The sequence below is a fragment of the Ascaphus truei genome, chromosome 9 (assembly GCF_040206685.1).
Source record: "Ascaphus truei isolate aAscTru1 chromosome 9, aAscTru1.hap1, whole genome shotgun sequence".
Lineage (NCBI taxonomy): Eukaryota > Metazoa > Chordata > Amphibia > Anura > Ascaphidae > Ascaphus > Ascaphus truei.
Window position 1 is genome coordinate 48,497,457 of NC_134491.1, and position 18,303 is coordinate 48,515,759.

Below are 18,303 nucleotides of genomic sequence, written 5' to 3' on the forward strand. Positions count from 1 at the left end.
CCCCACCTGTGCTGAAGCCGGGACATCCTGAAAACCTGCCCTGTTGGTGGCCCTTGAGGAGTGTAGTTGGCCACCTCTGCTATAGGAGAGGGAGATTTTGCAGCTGAGAAATGTCCTAAATGTGGAGAATATAAAGCCGCTGGAATTAGGGGTTCAACCTGGAGACTCCGGCTTTAACAATAAATAAATGACCTCGTTCGCTTCCATAGAAAGGTTTAATCTCCCTTAAAGTAACCCTTGCTTCTCTCTGTCTTGTGAGAAATGAGTATAAATCGTTTCCAGGAGAAGGAGCGGCTCAGGCACTAATTCTATAAACAAGGGCACGGAGTTTGAATCGGGAACCTTGGGCAGTCACTTTATCTCCCTGTGCCTCGGGCATCAAAAACGTAGATTGTAAGCTCACCCGGGCAGGGACCTGTGTCTGTGACATTCCTACGTGCTGCGCGCTAAACTGTAATTGTGACGCGATTTGGGGGAAAAGCACTATATGCAATAAAGTTATTCAAGTTATTTCTTATGTTTGTTTATTTGATTAATGATGGCACCATAATTACTTTGTAAACAAAGGAACAACGCGAAGCTAACTATGTTAATGACGATATAATGAATTTTAGTGATAAATAAATTTGCCAAACATTGCAAAACCGTTTGCTTCCCATGGAAATGTCCAAAGTTAACAAATGATTGTAAAATACTTGATACCTGTTTATCTCGCTACTGTCCTAGGTTGGACTGCCCCTGTAATTAGTTGTCAGGTGGCAGCGGTGGCAAGGGATTTACCTGTATAGAATGTCAGACTTTCAGCCCCCCCATAAAGGGGACTGTGCCTTTAAAAGCAGCCAATGTTACAGCAGCTGGGAGGAGAGAGAAGGGGAAGCAGAGAGGAGGGCGTGAGGGAGGAGGAGGGCAGGGGACAGTTTAATGCGGAGAGAGGGAGAGAAGGCGTGAGGGAGGAGGAGGGCAGGGGACAGTTTAATGCGGAGAGAGGGAGAGAAGGCGTGAGGGAGGAGGAGGGCAGGGGACAGTTTAATGCGGAGAGAGGGAGAGAAGGCGTGAGGGAGGAGGAGGGCAGGGGACAGTTTAATGCGGAGAGAGGGAGAGAAGGCGTGAGGGAGGAGGAGGGCAGGGGACAGTTTAATGCGGAGAGAGGGAGAGAAGGCGTGAGGGAGGAGGAGGGCAGGGGACAGTTTAATGCGGAGAGAGGGAGAGAAGGCGTGAGGGAGGAGGAGGGCAGGGGACAGTTTAATGCGGAGAGAGGGAGAGAAGGCGTGAGGGAGGAGGAGGGCAGGGGACAGTTTAATGCGGAGAGAGGGAGAGAAGGCGTGAGGGAGGAGGGCAGGGGACAGTTTAATGCGGAGGGAGAGAAAGGGGGGAGATACATAGCCATTGCAAGAACACAGATCCGGTGAGGGTCTTGCTGCACTGTGGTGCTGGCTGATGCCCCCTTCCTGGGCTCTCCGTGACCCCCCCAGGGCAGGACTGGACACTTCGGGCTGTTTGACCTCTGTATGTGGCAGAGAGGAGCTCCCAGGAGCAGGGAGATCCAGCAAGTGGTGAGATCCAACTGACCCCGGAACCAGATCCAAAGACCCCCTGACTCAGGACCATGGAGAGGGAAGAGCTGTCCGTCCCCCAGAAAGAGCTGATCCGAGAGAGCTGGCAAACAGTTAGCCAGGACACGCTACACCATGGCACCGTCCTGTTTACCAGGTAAGAGACTGGCACCGTCCTGTTTACCAGGTAAGAGAGTGGCACCGTCCTGTTTACCAGGTAAGGGGATTGGCACAGACTGGCACCATGCTGTTTAGCAGGTAAGGGATTGGCACAGACTGGCACTGCTGTTTAGCAGGTAAGGGATTGGCACAGACTGGCACTGCTGTTTAGCAGGTAAGGGATTGGCACAGACTGGCACCATGCTGTTTAGCAGGTAATGGATTGGCACAGACTGGCACCATGCTGTTTAGCAGGTAAGGGATTGGCACAGACTGGCACCATGCTGTTTAGCAGGTAATGGATTGGCACAGACTGGCACCATGCTGTTTAGCAGGTAAGGGATTGGCACAGACTGGCACCATGCTGTTTAGCAGGTAAGGGATTGGCACAGACTGGTACTGCTGTTTAGCAGGTAAGGGATTGGCACAGACTGGCACTGCTGTTTAGCAGGTAAGGGATTGGCACAGACTGGCACTGCTGTTTAGCAGGTAAGGGATTGGCACAGACTGGCACTGCTGTTTAGCAGGTAAGGGATTGGCACAGACTGGCACCATGCTGTTTAGCAGGTAAGGGATTGGCACAGACTGGCACTGCTGTTTAGCAGGTAAGGGATTGGCACAGACTGGCACCATGCTGTTTAGCAGGTAAGGGATTGGCACAGACTGGCACTGCTGTTTAGCAGGTAAGGGATTGGCACAGACTGGCACTGCTGTTTAGCAGGTAATGGATTGGCACAGACTGGCACCATGCTGTTTAGCAGGTAAGGGATTGGCACAGACTGGCACTGCTGTTTAGCAGGTACGGGATTGGCACAGACTGGCACTGCTGTTTAGCAGGTAAGGGATTGGCACAGACTGGCACCATGCTGTTTAGCAGGTAAGGGATTGGCACAGACTGGCACTGCTATTTAGCAGGTAATGGATTGGCACAGACTGGCACCATGCTGTTTAGCAGGTAAGGGATTGGCACACTGGCACATGCTGTTTAGCAGGTAAGGGATTGGCACAGACTGGCACCATGCTGTTTAGTAGGTAAGGGATTGGCACAGACTGGCACTGCTGTTTAGCAGGTAAGGGATTGGCACAGACTGGCACTGCTGTTTAGCAGGTAAGGGATTGGCACAGACTGGCACTGCTGTTTAGCAGGTAAGGGATTGGCACAGACTGGCACTGCTGTTTAGCAGGTAAGGGATTGGCATTGTGCTATCTACCAGGTGAGGTGTTGGCACAGCCTGTCTGTAGTGTATGTCGGTTCAGTGGCATGATTCTTTACTATAAGCCTGGCAGGATGGGCATAGTGGGCACTAGCAGCCGCTGCAGATCTCCAGCAATGAGGTTTATATATGGGCTGTGAGACTTTCCCTGCAGATCGGATCACAACCTGCCAGGAGACCCAGATAGAGCTATACAGTGGTTCTGCCTGGTGTCTTCTTAGATATTTACATAGAGAGAGAGGGGGGGGGAGATCAGTGTGAGGGCCGGTCCTGTTATATGGACGGAGGTTGCTGCTTCCTTAATGGATGATCTGCTTGAATATATGTTTCTTTCTGTGTAGGGGGAGATTCTGTCTCTTTGCAGGGGTTCCTCTGTATGGTAGGGGGTTGGGGGAGGGTCTCTTTCTGTACCTGGGAGGGGTCTGGCTCTGTACTGGGGGGTGCTCAGTATGGTGGGGGGTCTCTCCTTGTACGGGATCTGACCACCCCTCTCCTCCGCAGGTTGTTTGAGCTGCAGCCGGAGTTGATCCTCCTCTTTCACTATAACGCCTCTCAGTTCTCCGAGGTGCAGGAATGTCTGAGCTCTGAAGACTTCATGGAGCACATCCGCAACGTGAGGACACGCTGTGTGCGACACTGAGCGCATGTGATACGCCGTGTGTAGTTGTGTGCATGCGTATGACTGTGCGTGTGTGACAGTGTCGGGGTGTGACACTGCACGCGTGCAAATGGGATACTGTTTTCGTGTGACACTGGGTTTGGCAATGTATGTGTGTACACGAGACACTGACGTGCAGGTGTGGCACTGCGTGTGCATGAGACCTTGTCTGTGTGAGACTTTGTACGTGTGCGAGACATGGTATACGTGAGACTGTGTATGTGATACACTGCGCATGTACGTGTCGGGGACACTGTGTGTGTGTGTGACATGGTGTACATGTGAGACTTTGTGTGTGTGTGTGAGAGACTGCGAGTGTGTGATATACTGTGTGTGTGTGTTTGTGTGTGTGTGTGTGTGTTATTCTGTGCGTAAAATACAAACAATGATATACTGCAATATTGTATGCTAATGTGAAAAATCAAACAAATCTTACAAAATGCGCATTCACAGAGTGAAGATAAAAATCAGGCATCAAATCCCATGGCAGAATCAGAATACTCAGGTGTTGTGATGGATGAGGTGCAGTGTACTAATGCCATGCAAGAAAGAAAACGGCAGCATAGTGCAGATCGTAGCAACAATGTATTCAGAGCAACGCGTTTCGCTGCGTGCTTCGTCAGGAGTCGGCTCACTCCTGCTCCAGCTGACTCCTGACCAAGCACGCAGCGAATTGTGTTGTCACTGCAAGTGTCAGCAATTGTATGTATGTATGTATGTATGTATGTATGTATGTATGTATGTATGTAAGTCTTTATTTGTATAGCGCCATAAAATGTACATAGCGCTTCACAGTAGTAATACATGTCATATAAATAACAAATATAAATAACAGATCATGGGAATAAGTGCTTCAGACATACTGTAAAAGTAACATTAAGGAAGGAGTCCCTGCTCCGAGGAGCTTACAATCTAATTGGTAGGTAGGGAGAACGTACAGAGACAGTAGGAGGGAATACTAGTAAGTGCGTCTGCAGGGGGCCAAGCTTTATGTATCATGTGTCCATGATTATCCAGTGCTACTCATATGCTTCTTTAAGCAGATGTGTCTTAAGGTGGGTCTTAAAGGTGGATAGCGAGGGGGCTAGTCGGGTATTGAGGGGAAGGGCATTCCAGAGGTGTGGGGCAGAAAGTGAGAAGGGTTTAAGGCGGGAGAGAGCTTTAGATACAAAGGGGGTAGAAAGAAGACATCCTTGAGAAGAACGCAAGAGTCGTGATGGTGCATAGCGAGAAATTAGGGCTGAGATGTAATGAGGGGCAGAGGAATGTAAAGCTTTAAAAGTGAGCAGTAGAATTGAGTGTGAGATACGGGATTTAATCGGAAGCCAGGAGAGGGATTTCAGCAGGGGAGACGCTGAGACAGATTTAGGAAAGAGTAGAGTGATTCTGGCAGCAGCGTTTAGGATAGATTGTAGGGGAGACAGGTGAGAGGCAGGAAGGCCGGACAGCAGGAGGTTACAGTAATCGAAACGTGAGAGAATGAGGGCCTGAGTCAGAGTTTTGGCAGATGAGTAACAGAGGAAAGGGCGTATCTTTGTGATATTGCGGAGGAAAAAGCGACAAGTTTTAGAAACGTTTTGGGGGACTGACGTCATTGCGCAGGTCACGAAATGGGAAGCAAGGAGACCCAGGTGTCCAAAGGAGCTGGCGGCGCATCCGTTCCTCGGCGCGAGTGTGGGTGAGATTCGTCCGTCGTGAAGCAATCGTGCACCTCTGTGACATTATCTTGCCTTTTACTAATGGCTTTATAATTATTTTTTTACATGTGATTGCATATACAGTTATGTCCGGCAATAATTGGACACTGATACAAGTTTTGTTATTTCGGCTTTGTACCAAAATAAATTCAAGTTATAGTTAAATAATGAATATGGGCTTAAAGTGCAGTCTTATCAGCTTTAATCTGAGGGTATTCACATCCAAATTGGAGGAAGGGTTTAGGAATTGCATCTCTTTAATATGTAGCCCCCTCTTTTTCAAGGGACCAAAAATAATTGGACTATTGTCTCAAAAGCTGTTTCATGGACAGGTGTGGGCTATTCCTTCGTTATTTCAGCATCAATTAAGCAGGTAAAATGTCTGGAGTTGATTCCAGGTGTGGCATTCACATTTGGAAGCTGTTGCTGTGAACCCACAACATGCAGTCAAAGGAGCTCTCAATGCAAGTGAAACAGGGCATTGTTAGGCTGCAAAAAAAGAAAATCCATCAGAGAGATAGCAGGAACCTTAGGAGCGGCTAAATCAACAGTTTGGTACATTCTGAGAAAGGAAAGAACGCACTGGTGAGCTCTGCAACACAAAAAGGCCTGGACGTCCACGGAAAACAACAGTGGTGGATGATCGTAGGATCCTTTCCATGGTAAAGAAAAACCCCTTCACAACAGCCAGCCAAGTGAAGAACACTCTCCAGGAGGTAGGCATATCATTATCCAAGTCTACCATAAAGTGAAGACTTCACGAGAGCAACTACAGAGGGTTCACCACAAGGTGCAAACCATTCATAAGCCTCTAGAATAGAAAGGCCAGATTAGACTTTGCCAAACAATATCTAAAAAAGCCAGCCCAGTTCTGGAACAGCATTCTTTGGACAGAGGAAACTAAGATCAACCTGTACCAGAATGATGGGAAGACAAAAGTATGGAGAAGGCTTGGAACGGCTCATGATCCGAAGCATACCACATCATCTGTAAAACACAGTGGAGGCAGTGTGATGGCATTGGGCATTCATGGCTTACAATGACACTAGGTCACTAGTGTTTATTGATATGACAGAAGCAGCCGGATGAATTCTAAAATGTATAGGGATATATTGTCTGCTCAGATTCAGCCAAATTCAGTGAAGTTGATTGGACGGCGCTTCACTTTACAGATGGACAATGATGCAAAACATACTGCGAAAGCAACCCAGGAGTTTTTTAAGGTAGAGAAGTGGAATATTCTGCAATGGCCGAGTCAATCACCTGATCTCAACCCAATCGAGCATGCATTTCACTTACTAAAGACAAAACTTAAGGCAGAAAGACCCACGAACAAACAACTGAAGACAGCTGCAGTAAAGGCCTGGCAAAGCATCACAAAGGAGGAAACCCAGCGTTTGGTGATGTCCATGCGTTCCAGACTTCAAGCAGTCATTGCCTGCAAAGAATTCTCAACAAAGTATTAAAAATGAACATTTTATTTATTTGTGTTAATTTGTCCAATTACATTTGAGCCCCTGAAATAAGGGGACTGTGTATGAAAATGGTTGCAATTCCTAAACGTTGCATACGATATTTTTGTTCAACCCCTTGAATTAAAGCTGAAAGTCTGCACTTCTATTGCATCTCGGTGGCTTCATTTCAAATCCATTGTGGTGGCGTACAGAGCCACAATTATGAAAATTGTGTCAGTGTCCAATTATTTCCGGACCTAACTGTATGTTGGATACTTACTTGATCTGAGTACATTGTTGCTACGATCGGCACCATCCTGCCGGTTCCTTCCTTGCATGGGATTAGCACACCGCACATCATCCATCACAACACCTGAGAACCTCATCGCTGGGCCAAGGAAAAGTATTCCGAGTCCGCCATGGCGTTTGACGCCGGATTTTTATCTTCGCTCCGTGCGTGCGCTTTTCCTGAGATTTGTTTGATTTGTTTCCCCTTTTGCATACAATATTGCACTGTATTATTGTTATAATTTTCCGGTTCCCCGCGTTCCCCACACTCCTGAGACCAGTACTTCAAGAACCCCTGGAAAAGGTTCAACTTGGGTTAGAGCTGCAAAACCGGTTGTTTTTATTACATAGAAATAACTTTTTCACTGTTTATTGATATTATTCATTTATGTTTGGAACCGAGCTCTCTATATTTCTAACACTGTGTTTTTTCACTTAATTAATTAATTACATCATTGGTTCTTGGATATTCACTTTTACACGAATAGAGCGCCGGGTGAACATTTCTGCTCACTTTCACTGTGTGTGTGTGCACGTGTGATGGTGTGCGTGTCAGACACTGTGTGTGTGCACGTGTGACGGTGTGTGTGACACTGAATGCGTGAGTCTGTGCATTTGAGACTATGTGTATGAGATACTGTGCGCGTGTGACAGTTCGCGTGTGTGAGACATTGTGTGTGACACTGTGCACGTGTGACAGTGTGTGTGTGTGACACACTGTGTGCATGTGATAGTGTGCATGTGTGAGACACTGTATGTGTGTATGGCATTGTGCGCATGACGTGTGTGAGGCACTTTGTGTGTGTGTGAGACACTGTGTGTGTGTGAGACACTGTGCGTGTGACAGTGTGCGTGTGTGAGGCACTGTGCGCGTGACGCGTGCGTGTGTGAGACACTGTGTGTGTGGCACTGTGTGTGTGAGATACTGTGTGCGTGACACGTGTGTGAGTCACTGTGTGTGTGAGGCACTGTGTGCGTGACACGTGTGTGAGTGAGACACTGCGTGTGGGAGACACTGTGTGTGTGTGTGTGTGGCACTGTGTGCGTTTGTGTGAGACACTGCGTGGCACGTGTGTGTGAGATACTGTGCGTGTGTGAGACACTGTGTGTGAGACACTGTGTGTGAGGCACTGTGTGTGTGAGGCACTATGCGCGTGACACGTGTGTGTGTGAGACACTGTGTGTGAGTGAGATACTGCGTGTGGGAGACACTGTGTGTGTGTGTGTGTGTGTGTGTGGCACTGTGCGCGTGTGTGTGAGACACTGTGTGTGAGACACTGTGTGTGTGAGACACTGTTTGTGTGAGGCACTGTGTGTGTGAGGCACTATGCGCGTGACACGTGTGTGTGAGACACTGTGTGTGAGTGAGACACTGTGCGCGTGTGTGTGAGACACTGTGTGTGTGAGGCACTGTGCGCATGACACGTGTGTGCGTGTTTACTCCCATTTGTTACCTCCCCCCCCCAGGTTATGAGTGTGATTGATGCTGCTGTTAGCTGCCTGGACTGTCTGCCATCTCTGGACGAATTTCTGACCGGTCTGGGGAAGAAGCACTGCGCTGGGGGCGTCAAACTGGAATCATTTAATGTGAGGAGCTAATGAGGGGGGTCTCTGTGTATATGGGGTGGGGGGTCCTGGCCCGTGCTCCCTATGTATATAGGGGGGGGGGGTCTCAGCCTGTGCTCCCTGTGTATATGGGGGGGGGTCTCAGCCTGTGCTCCCTGTGTATATGGGGGGGGGGGGGGGGGGGGGTGTCTCAGCCTTTGCTCCCTGTGTATATGGGGGGGGGGAGGTGTCTCAGCCTGTGCTCACTGTGTATATGGGGGGGGTGTCTCAGCCTGTGCTCCCTGTGTATATGGGGGGGGGGTGTCTCAGCCTGTGCTCCCTGTGTATATGGGGGGGGGGGTGTCTCAGCCTGTGCTCCCTGTGTATATGGGGGGGGGTGTCTCAGCCTGTGCTCCCTGTGTATATGGGGGGGGGGGGTGTCTCAGCCTGTGCTCCCTGTGTATATGGGGGGGGGGGGGTGTCTCAGCCTGTGCTCCCTGTGTATATGGGGGGTGGGGTGTCTCAGCCTGTGCTCCCTGTGTATATGGGGGGGGGGGTGTCTCAGCCTGTGCTCCCTGTGTATATGGGGGGGGGGGGTGTCTCAGCCTGTGCTCCCTGTGTATATGTGCCTGTGTGCGGGTATATAGTGGTACTGACGCTCTCTGTCCCCGGCAGATTGTGGGGGTCTCCTTACTCTTTGCCCTGGAGCGAGGCCTGGGAGCGGCCTTCACGCCGGACACACGGGAAGCCTGGACGCGGCTGTACTCCGCCGTGGTGAGAGCCATGAGCCGGGGGTGGGACCCCCAGGAGGAGTAAGGTTCAATCCGGACCCTCCGTGGGGGCAAAGGTCACCCACAAACCCCTATAATATACCCCCAGCACTGAATGGGTTAACTCTTCACTGCCAGAAGGGCCAGAAATTCCCATACAGACGCGCCGCTCTGTGTATAGAGACGCCGCTCTGTGTATAGAGACACGCGCCGCTCTGTGTATAGAGACACGCGCCGCTCTGTGTATACAGACGCGCCAGTCTTGCTGTTCCTGGCACCGCAATCGAGCTGTCCAGCGGAATGGGACATTTGGACTTGGCCATTTCGCCGCGATTAAATGACCACTGACGTTTGCCCGCAGACGGACCCTCTGCCGCTTCTAGGACATGGTGAGTTCTACTGGTTAGGGTAGGGAGTTAACCCCTTAACCTTATCTTTAGGGGGTCTAGGGTATTAGGGTAAGGAGGAGCGTTAGGACTAGAGGTTTAGGGTAAGGTTATTGGGGTAAGGGATAAGGTTATTAGGGTAAGGTTATTGGGGTAAGGGATAAGGTTATTGGGGTAAGGGGTAAGGTTATTGGGATAAGGTTATTTTGGTAAGGGGTAAGGTTATTGGGATAAGGTTATTTTGGTAAGGGGTAAGGTTATTGGGGTAAGGTTATTGGGGTAAGGGGTAAGGATATTGGGATAAGGTTATTGGGGTAAGGTTATTGGGGTAAGGTTATTGGGGTAAGGGGTAAGGGGTAAGGTTATTGGGGTAAGGGGTAAGGTTATTGGGGTAAGGGGTAAGGTTATTGGGATAAGGTTATTGGGGTAAGGGGTAAGGTTATTGGGGTAAGGTTATTGGGGTAAGGGGTAAGGTTATTGGGGTAAGGTTATTGGGGTAAGGGGAGCGTTGGTATTAGAGGTTTAGGGTAAGGGGTAAGTTTAGGGACTGACCTTAGTGGCGATTGATCCCGGTGCTGGCGGGGTAAGTCGTCCCAGACCGCAGTCCCGTGCCGTCGCTGTGGGGGGTCTCATTGAAAGAAATGGAGCCCCCGCGGAGCCGTCACGGCAGCAGCCTCCCCCAGCGCGGCATTTTCCCGCCATTTCGATCTCGGCGCCAGGAACAGTAAGACCGGCTGCCCCTATATAGGGATACACTGCTCTGTATATACAGATACACTGGTCTGCAGCAGTGTGTACAGCACACAGTATACACTGTATACACAGTATACACAGGGAATGATAGTTTGTGTGGAAAAGAGGAGCCGTATAACCGGCGGCTGGGTGAAGATGCTGGCAAAGTTGGGGGAGGCGGGATCCGGTACTTCTAATGCCGCAGGATCCTGTATACTGCGAGGAAATGTGCTGTATATACTGCGGCAGCTCTCTGCAGAGCAATGCGTATCCTGCAGAGCAATGTATGTTGTTCTGATTGTATCTGTGATGTGCAGAGAGATGTGTATGTGGGGCCCGAGTATATATCTGCTGTATATATGCATATACAGAGCAATTTGTAATGGTTTAGATGGAGTATTATATTTATATATTCACATAAAAGCTGCAAAATAACCGGTTTGGATTAAAAACTTCATTATGAACATGCATTTCCTCTGTGACTTCCTTTTCTTCCACCTCTCTCTTGCCCCCCCCCTCATCTTTTTCCCCCCCCTCATCTTTTTCCCCCCCCTCATCTCTCTTGCCCCTTTTCTCGCTTTCCCCCACCCCCTTCTCTCTTCCGCCTTTTCCTCCACCCCCCTCCCTCTTCCTGTCTCTGCAGAGTATTGCGCTGCGGGCCCTGTGTGTCTCTGCAGCGCATTGCGCTGCGGGTCCTGTACATAGTGCTGCAGAGTATTGCGCTGCGGGTCCGGTACCGCCTGTACATAGTGCTGCAGAGTATTGCGCTGCGGGTCCGGTACCGCCTGTACATAGTGCTGCAGAGTGGTCTCTGGTTATTGGCATTAAAATGAAATGAACGCTCGCGGTGTCACTTTATTCTGCTGCGGGAAGGTGCCGAGAGCAGAGCAGGGCAACCCCAGTGGGGGAGAGGGAATATGTATACAGTTTAAGTTATGGTGGGTGAAAAAGGCGAGGGAAAAAACCCTCCACCGTTACATATAGCCAATAAAGAAAAGGTGACACGTGTGCTCATTTGCATGTCATTTCCCAGAATCCCTAGCTGCAGTGGAAGCACTGAATTGCCTATTCTTACATTTATTGCATCACACGGGAAATCCAAAAATAATGTCATTGTTAATTGAAAATAATTACTTTGCAAGTTCAGTTTCTGCACCAACCCAGTGTCGCCCCGGTAAAGTTCTGTCTTTCTGCGCCGAGTGTTACTGTGACCTGTATGGTTTTCCAAAGACACTGGACATAACGGTGAAAGGACTCTCCCTCTGTGTTCGGGGTCTCTCTCTCTCTCTCGTCTCTCTCTCTCTCTCGTCTCTCTCTCTCTCTCTCGTCTCTCACTCTCCCATAGAACTCCTGTAGTCCTCAAAGACGGACGGACACTGCAGTTTTGTAATGTCCCACTAGAGGGCGATGTCTTCAGGTCTTTCCTTTATTGAAATTATTATTATTATATTAAACCCTCACAACTGAAACAGCTGTGTGTGAGTAGGGTGCTGGCCCTGCACTTGTTTAATTTATGTATTATTTATAAAATGTTTTACCAGGAAGTAATGCATTGAGTTGCTGCTCGTTTTATGGTATGTCCTGGGCACAGAGTTAAGCTGACAAATAATACATGGTTACAAACACAGTTACATAAGTGAGCCGGGTTATTCATTATATACAAGACATCCCATGCACAGTTAGAGATAATATATATTACAGGCGTATGTAACAGTTACAGACCAGATTACAATGTGAGCTTTAGTTTAGAAAGAACTTAGCCTGCTGGCGGCTGCGAGAGTCTCCGGTAGGCTACGCTGAAATGCTGGGTAACGCGGCAGGCATAAGCGTATAGGGTTCCATGTTAAAATAGACAAGAAGTAAAGTGACACGGTGTGCTCATTTGCATGTCATTACCCAGAATCCCTGGCTGCAGTGGAAGCATTGTCTGCTAAGGCTGTGTGCCTGTGCTGCACTCGCGCCTGCAGCCGAATTCCCCGATCTGCAGGGGGAGAGACAGGGGGGTCACCCGGCAGGTTCGCCCTCATTGGCTGAGTTGCCAGGGGCGTGGTTTAGCGCTCCGTCGCTAGGTCTCATCACAATTTTAATGTGAGTCTGAAAAACGCACCGTGTAGCGCGGCCGCCCTCCCTCGCAGCGGGCCCGGCCCCATTGAAAGGCGGCTCTTGTCCCCGCAGCGCCCGCCACAGCGAGCGCTGCAGTAGCCACTGGGGACCTGGCCTAAGGGATGATGGGAAAAGGCAGGGCTGCAGATATATACATACGTATATTATACACATCACAACATAGTCATGAAAAACACACTTTTATTTTAAAAGTATATTTGGCAAAAAAAAACAGTGAAATATTAAATAATTTTCTCCAAATCCAAAATGCATTGGCCCCATGCACGGGCAGAAAATACAGCCACGGAGCGCGCGGGAGAGGGGTGTGACAGAGAGACAAGGGGTGTGACAGAGAGACAAGAAGTGTGACAGAGAGACAAGAAGTGTGACAGAGAGACAAGAAGTGTGACAGAGAGACAAGAAGTGTGACAGAGAGACAAGAAGTGTGACAGAGAGACAAGAAGTGTGACAGAGAGACAAGAAGTGTGACAGAGAGACAAGAAGTGTGACAGAGACAAGAAGTGTGACAGAGAGACAAGAAGTGTGACAGAGAGACAAGAAGTGTGACAGAGAGACAAGAAGTGTGACAGAGAGACAAGAAGTGTGACAGAGACAAGAAGTGTGACAGAGAGACTGAGACAAGGGGTGACACTGAGAGACAGAGGTAGGGAGAGTTCCACAGAAAAGAGAGAAATAGTGCAAAAGAGAGGGGAGAGAACGCTGGTACAATACAGAGACACAGAAAGTTCTATGTATAAAACTCCTGCAGCGTCTGTTAGACACAAAACAATTTCCTGCATCTGTCTATATATAAGGATCTCGTTAATCCGGTGCTTCTATCAGACGCACATCGTTAGCAGCAGAGGGGGGAAAGAGCTAATCGCCTCATTATAATACGTGTTCTTATCCCAGCACTGCGTGTTCAAGGCTTGGGGCAGGCGCCGTACACACTGACAGATACATTGAAACGGTGCACGGCGGGAACAAGAAACCTCTGGGTCAGTTCTCAGCTTGATACCAAACCCATAAAATGCTCAGAGACCCCCAAAACTAACGCAGCAAAGCAGAGAACCGCACCCCACCCCGCTCTGTACTGCAGCCTGGGATGTACACTGCCCTGACACACACGCAGTGATGTACGCCACTCTCTCTCACACACACACACACACACTGTGATGTATGCCGTTCTGGTACACACACACACAGATTTACACTGCTCTGACACACACACATTCACTGTGATGTATACTGCCCTAACACACCCACTATGATGTACACTGCTCTGACACTCACGCACTGAATTACACTGCCCTAACACACACACATACAGATGCACACCACACCCACATACACACACTGCCCTGACACACCCTCACACACACACACACTGATGTACACTGCCCTGACACACACACACACTGATGTACACTGCCCTGACATACACACACACACACTGCCCTGACGCACGTGCACTGCCCTGACACACACACTGCCCTGACACACACACACACTGCCCTGACGCACGTGCACTGCCCTGACACGCGCACACTGCCCTGACACACACACTGCCCTGACACACACACACACTGCCCTGACGCACGTGCACTGCCCTGACACGCGCACACTGCCCTGACACACACACTGCCCTGACACACACACACACTGCCCTGACACACACACACACATGACAGTCCCCCTCTTCTCCTCAGAAGGTCTCGAGTTTGGCTCCTCCTGCAGGTCACTGCCCCTTAGTGCCCTGTGTCCCGCAGACTGTCCGAGACTGCCTCTGGCTCCTCCCCCGAGGGGTCCGTTCGGGTCTCCAGGGCTCCATACGAGGGGTGAGCGGGAGAGCCCACGGGCGAGAGTTCCGGGTCCTGCAGCACAGAGGCCACGAACACCTGGTGGGGGACCCAGAAAGTCAGTGCAAGAGCTGGCACAGCGAGGGGGGGGGGAGGAGCTGGCACAGCGAGGGGGGGGGAGGAGGTGGGACAGCGAGGGGTGAAGGAGCTGGCACAGCGAGGGGGGGAAGGAGCTGGCACAGCGAGGGGGGGGAGGAGCTGGCACAGCGAGGGGGGGGAGGAGCTGGCACAGCGAGGGGGGGGGAGGAGGTGGGACAGCGAGGGGGGGGAGGAGGTGGCACAGCGAGGGGAGGGGCCAGGATGGCAAGGGGCTGGAACCAAGTGATACAGGGGAGAAGCTAAGTGATACAGGGGAGGAGCTAAGTGATACAGGGGAGGACCTGAGACGGTGAGGGGTGGAGTTAAGTGATACAGGGGAGGGGCCGGGCTGGGAAGGAGGTGGGAGGGAATTGTCTACTCATCACTCTATATCCTGGCCTTGTAGTTACATAGTGTTGCAGTTGCATAGTTACATAGTTACATAGTAGATGAGGTTGAAAAAAGACGCACGTCCATCAAGTTCAACCTATGCTAAATTTAGACAACAGATACTTTATCCTATATCTATACTTACTTACTGAACCAGAGGAAGGCAAACAAAAAACCCCAGTGACATATCATCCAATGATATCTCATAAGGGGAAAAATAAATTCCTTCCCGACTCCAAATATTGACGATCAGATTACACCCTGAATCAGAATCCTTCCCATGTATACTTATTTGGTATATCCCTGTATACCTTCCTTTCTAAAAAGATGTCCAACCTTTTTTTGAACAAATCTATTGTATCTGCCATCAGAGTCTCCATGGGTAATGAATTCCACATTTTAACTGCCCTTACTGTAAAGAACCCTTTCCTTTGTTGCTGGTGAAATCTGCTTTCCTCCAAACTAAAGGGATGCCCCCGAGTCCTTAGTACTGCCTGTGGGATGAATAGTTCTTTTAAAAGTTCCCTGTACTGTCCCCGAATATATTTGTATATAGTTATCATATCCCCTCTTAGACGCCTCTTTTCTAATGTAAATAAATCTAATTTAGCTAGCCTCTCCTCATAAGTTAGATTGTCCATCCCCTTTATTCATTTGGTAGCTCTTCTCTAATCCTCATTTACCTGTAATTTGTAAGTCGCCAGTTTATTCTTGCTTCCCAAATGCATAACCTTACATTTATCTGTATTAAACCTCATCTGCCATTTACCTGCCCACGTTTCCAGTCATTGTATTGTATGTCTTTATTTATATAGCGCCATTAATGTACATAGTGCTTCACAGTAGTAATACATGTGGTAATCAAATAAATAACAGATAATATAAATAACAGATCATGGGAATAAGTGATTTAGACAAACATAACATTAAGGAAGAGGAGTCCCTGCCCCGAGGAGCTTACAGTCTAATTGGTAGGTAGGGAGAACGTACAGAGACAGTAGGAGGGAGTTCTGGTAAGTGTGTTTGCTGGGGGCCAAGCTTTATGTATCATGTGTATAGTATCAGCCACAGTGCTATTCATATGCTTCTTTAAGCAAGTGTGTCTTAAGTTGGGTCTTAAAGGTGGATAGAGAGGGTGCTAGTCGGGTACTGAGGGGAAGGGCATTCCAGAGGTGTGAGGCAGTCAGTGAAAAAGGTTTAAGGCGGGAGAGGGCTTTAGATACAAAGGGGGTAGAAAGAAGACATCCTTGAGCAGAACGCAAGAGTCGGGGTGGTGCATAGCGAGAAATTAGGGCTGAGATGTAAGGAGGGGCAGAAGAGTGTAAAGCTTTAAAAGTGAGGAGAAGAATGGAGTGTGAGATGCGGGATTTGATCGGAAGCCAGGAGAGGGATTTCATGAGGGGAGATGCTGAGACAGATCTAGGAAAGAGTAGAGTGATTCTGGCAGCAGCATTTAGGATAGATTGTAGGGGAGACAGGTGAGAGGCAGGAAGGCCGGACAGCAGAAGGTTACAGTAATCAAGACGGGAGAGAATGAGGGCCTGAGTCAGAGTTTTAGCAGTCGAGCAACAGAGGAAAGGGCGTATCTTTGTGATATTGCAGAGGAAAAAGCGACAGGTTTTAGAAATGTTTTGAATGTGAGTGGCGAATGTGAGAGAGGAGTCGAGTGTGACCCCTAGGCAGCGTGCTTGGGCTACTGGGTGGATGATCGTAGTTCCAACAGTAATGTGGAACAACAAGAAAAAACAAAAAAGTGTAAAAGCGCCGAATGGGATGTTAGTTTGAATATGGGCACTGAAGCAAAATAAAAAGCAAAAAACAAAAATCATGTGACATGAACCAGTCCGGTGCAAATAAGGGTTTGCTAGAAAAATGTATATGTATAAATAAGATTAAGGTAATCACAACCCAATGGTAGGTGCAGCTTCTTATAACAGGGAACCCCCAGTCCCTGATGTAAACGTGACAACAAGAAAAAAGTGAGAAGCGCAGTCAGTGAAGGGTTGCGATTAAACTAATGTTCTTTATTAAATGAACTTGTCCCAAGGAAATCCCTCTAGGACAACAATGATAAAAAGTCAATACATAAATAGTAATGTGGAAGGAGGTAGTAGGGCCAGGTTTGGGAGGAAGTATGAGGAGCTCTGTTTTAGCCATGTTGAGTTTAAGGCGACGGAGGACCATCCAGGATGATATAGCAGAGAGACATTCAGAAACTTTGGTTTGTACAGCAGGTGTAAGGTCGGGTGTTGAAAAGTATATTTGTGTGTCATCAGCTTAGAGGTGATAATTAAACCCAAAAGATGTTATTAGGTCACCTAGAGAGAGTGTGTACAGAGAAAAGAGAAGAGGTCCCAGGACAGAGCCCTGGGGTACCCCCACAGAGAGATCAATAGAGGAGGAGGAGGTGTTAGCAGAAGAGACACTGAAAGTACGATGGGAGAGGTAGGATGAGATCCAGGATAGAGCTTTGTTCCGAATACCAAGAGTATGGAGAATGTGAAGGAGAAGAGGGTCCCTCTGGAGAGAAATTACATCCTGCTCTGATTTTCCTACCTTACACAATTTAGTGTGATCAGCAAAGATGGAGACTTTGCTCTCAATGCCAACCTCAAGGTCATTAATGAACAAGTTAAAAAGCAGGGGTCCCAGTACCGATCCCTGAGGTACTCCACTCACGACTTTAGCCCAACTTTATCAGTATTATCTCTGCACAGCGCGGTGTACATGCTGCCGTATAAAGAGGTGTAGGTGAGAGGGGCTGCAGGCGCAGTGGGAGGGGCCCTGGGCAATACTCACATTGGATTGGACAGTGGAGGCGATGCTGCTTCTCTCGGTGTCCTGGATGACCCCGTCACCCTGTTCTGACATCTGTGCAGAGCCGGTCAGTGAGGAAAACTGTCAGTATGGGGGTCTTTGTGTCATTACCCATCCTCCCCCTGTACAGGGGGGAGGGCAGACTGTGCTCGTCTACCACTCACAATCAGTATGGTCCTAGAGGTTAGTGTGGGGGGGAGGGTGTCCAGTCCTAGGGGTCAGCATGGAGGCAGGATGTGTCCGGTCCTAGAGGTGAGTGTGGGGGCTGGAGGTGTCCGGTCCTAGAGGTCAGCATGGGGGCAGGAGATGTCCGGTCCTAGAGGTGAGCGTGGGGTGGGAGGTGTCCAGTCCTTGAGGTGAGCATGGGGTGGGAGGTGTCTGGTCCTAGTGGTGAGCATGGGGGCAGATGTCCGGTCCTAGAGGTCAGCATGGGGTGGGAGATGTCCGGTCCTAGAGGTTCTCACCTGATAACTAGACGGTCTCTTTGGCCGCAGTTTCCTGAGACAGAGCCCAAAAATGGAGAAGAGCAAACAGAAGAGGAGAGCAACGAAGGTGAAGAGAGACACTGGGTGTGTGGAACCTGAGAGAGGGAGAGGAAGG

The 18,303-nt window shown here is 49.3% G+C and overlaps 1 protein-coding gene and 2 long non-coding RNA genes across 3 annotated transcripts in view; 2 read left to right on the forward strand and 1 right to left on the reverse strand.

The window, feature by feature from the left end:
• The first annotated feature begins 1,295 nt into the window (after window positions 1–1,295).
• Window positions 1,296–9,965, forward strand: NGB (neuroglobin). The gene is made up of 4 exons (XM_075614686.1): window positions 1,296–1,710; window positions 3,428–3,539; window positions 8,491–8,610; window positions 9,244–9,965. Exons 1-4 carry the CDS (start codon window positions 1,607–1,609, stop codon window positions 9,382–9,384), a joined length of 477 nt encoding a protein of 158 aa, XP_075470801.1. The 5' UTR covers window positions 1,296–1,606; the 3' UTR covers window positions 9,385–9,965.
• Window positions 9,966–9,981: 16 nt separating this feature from the next.
• On the forward strand, window positions 9,982–13,193 carry LOC142502940 (uncharacterized). The gene is made up of 2 exons (XR_012803899.1): window positions 9,982–10,057; window positions 10,198–13,193. It is a non-coding gene; the product is annotated as an uncharacterized LOC142502940 (long non-coding RNA).
• Window positions 12,744–18,303, reverse strand: part of LOC142502939 (uncharacterized) — a 5,567-nt gene continuing 7 nt past the window's right edge. The window contains exons 1-3 of the long non-coding RNA XR_012803898.1: window positions 18,168–18,303; window positions 17,686–17,757; window positions 12,744–14,457 (exon numbers count right to left, since the gene is read on the reverse strand). The exon at window positions 18,168–18,303 is cut by the window's right edge and continues 7 nt beyond it. This is a non-coding gene — a long non-coding RNA (uncharacterized LOC142502939). The remainder of the gene's footprint in view (window positions 14,458–17,685; window positions 17,758–18,167) is intronic.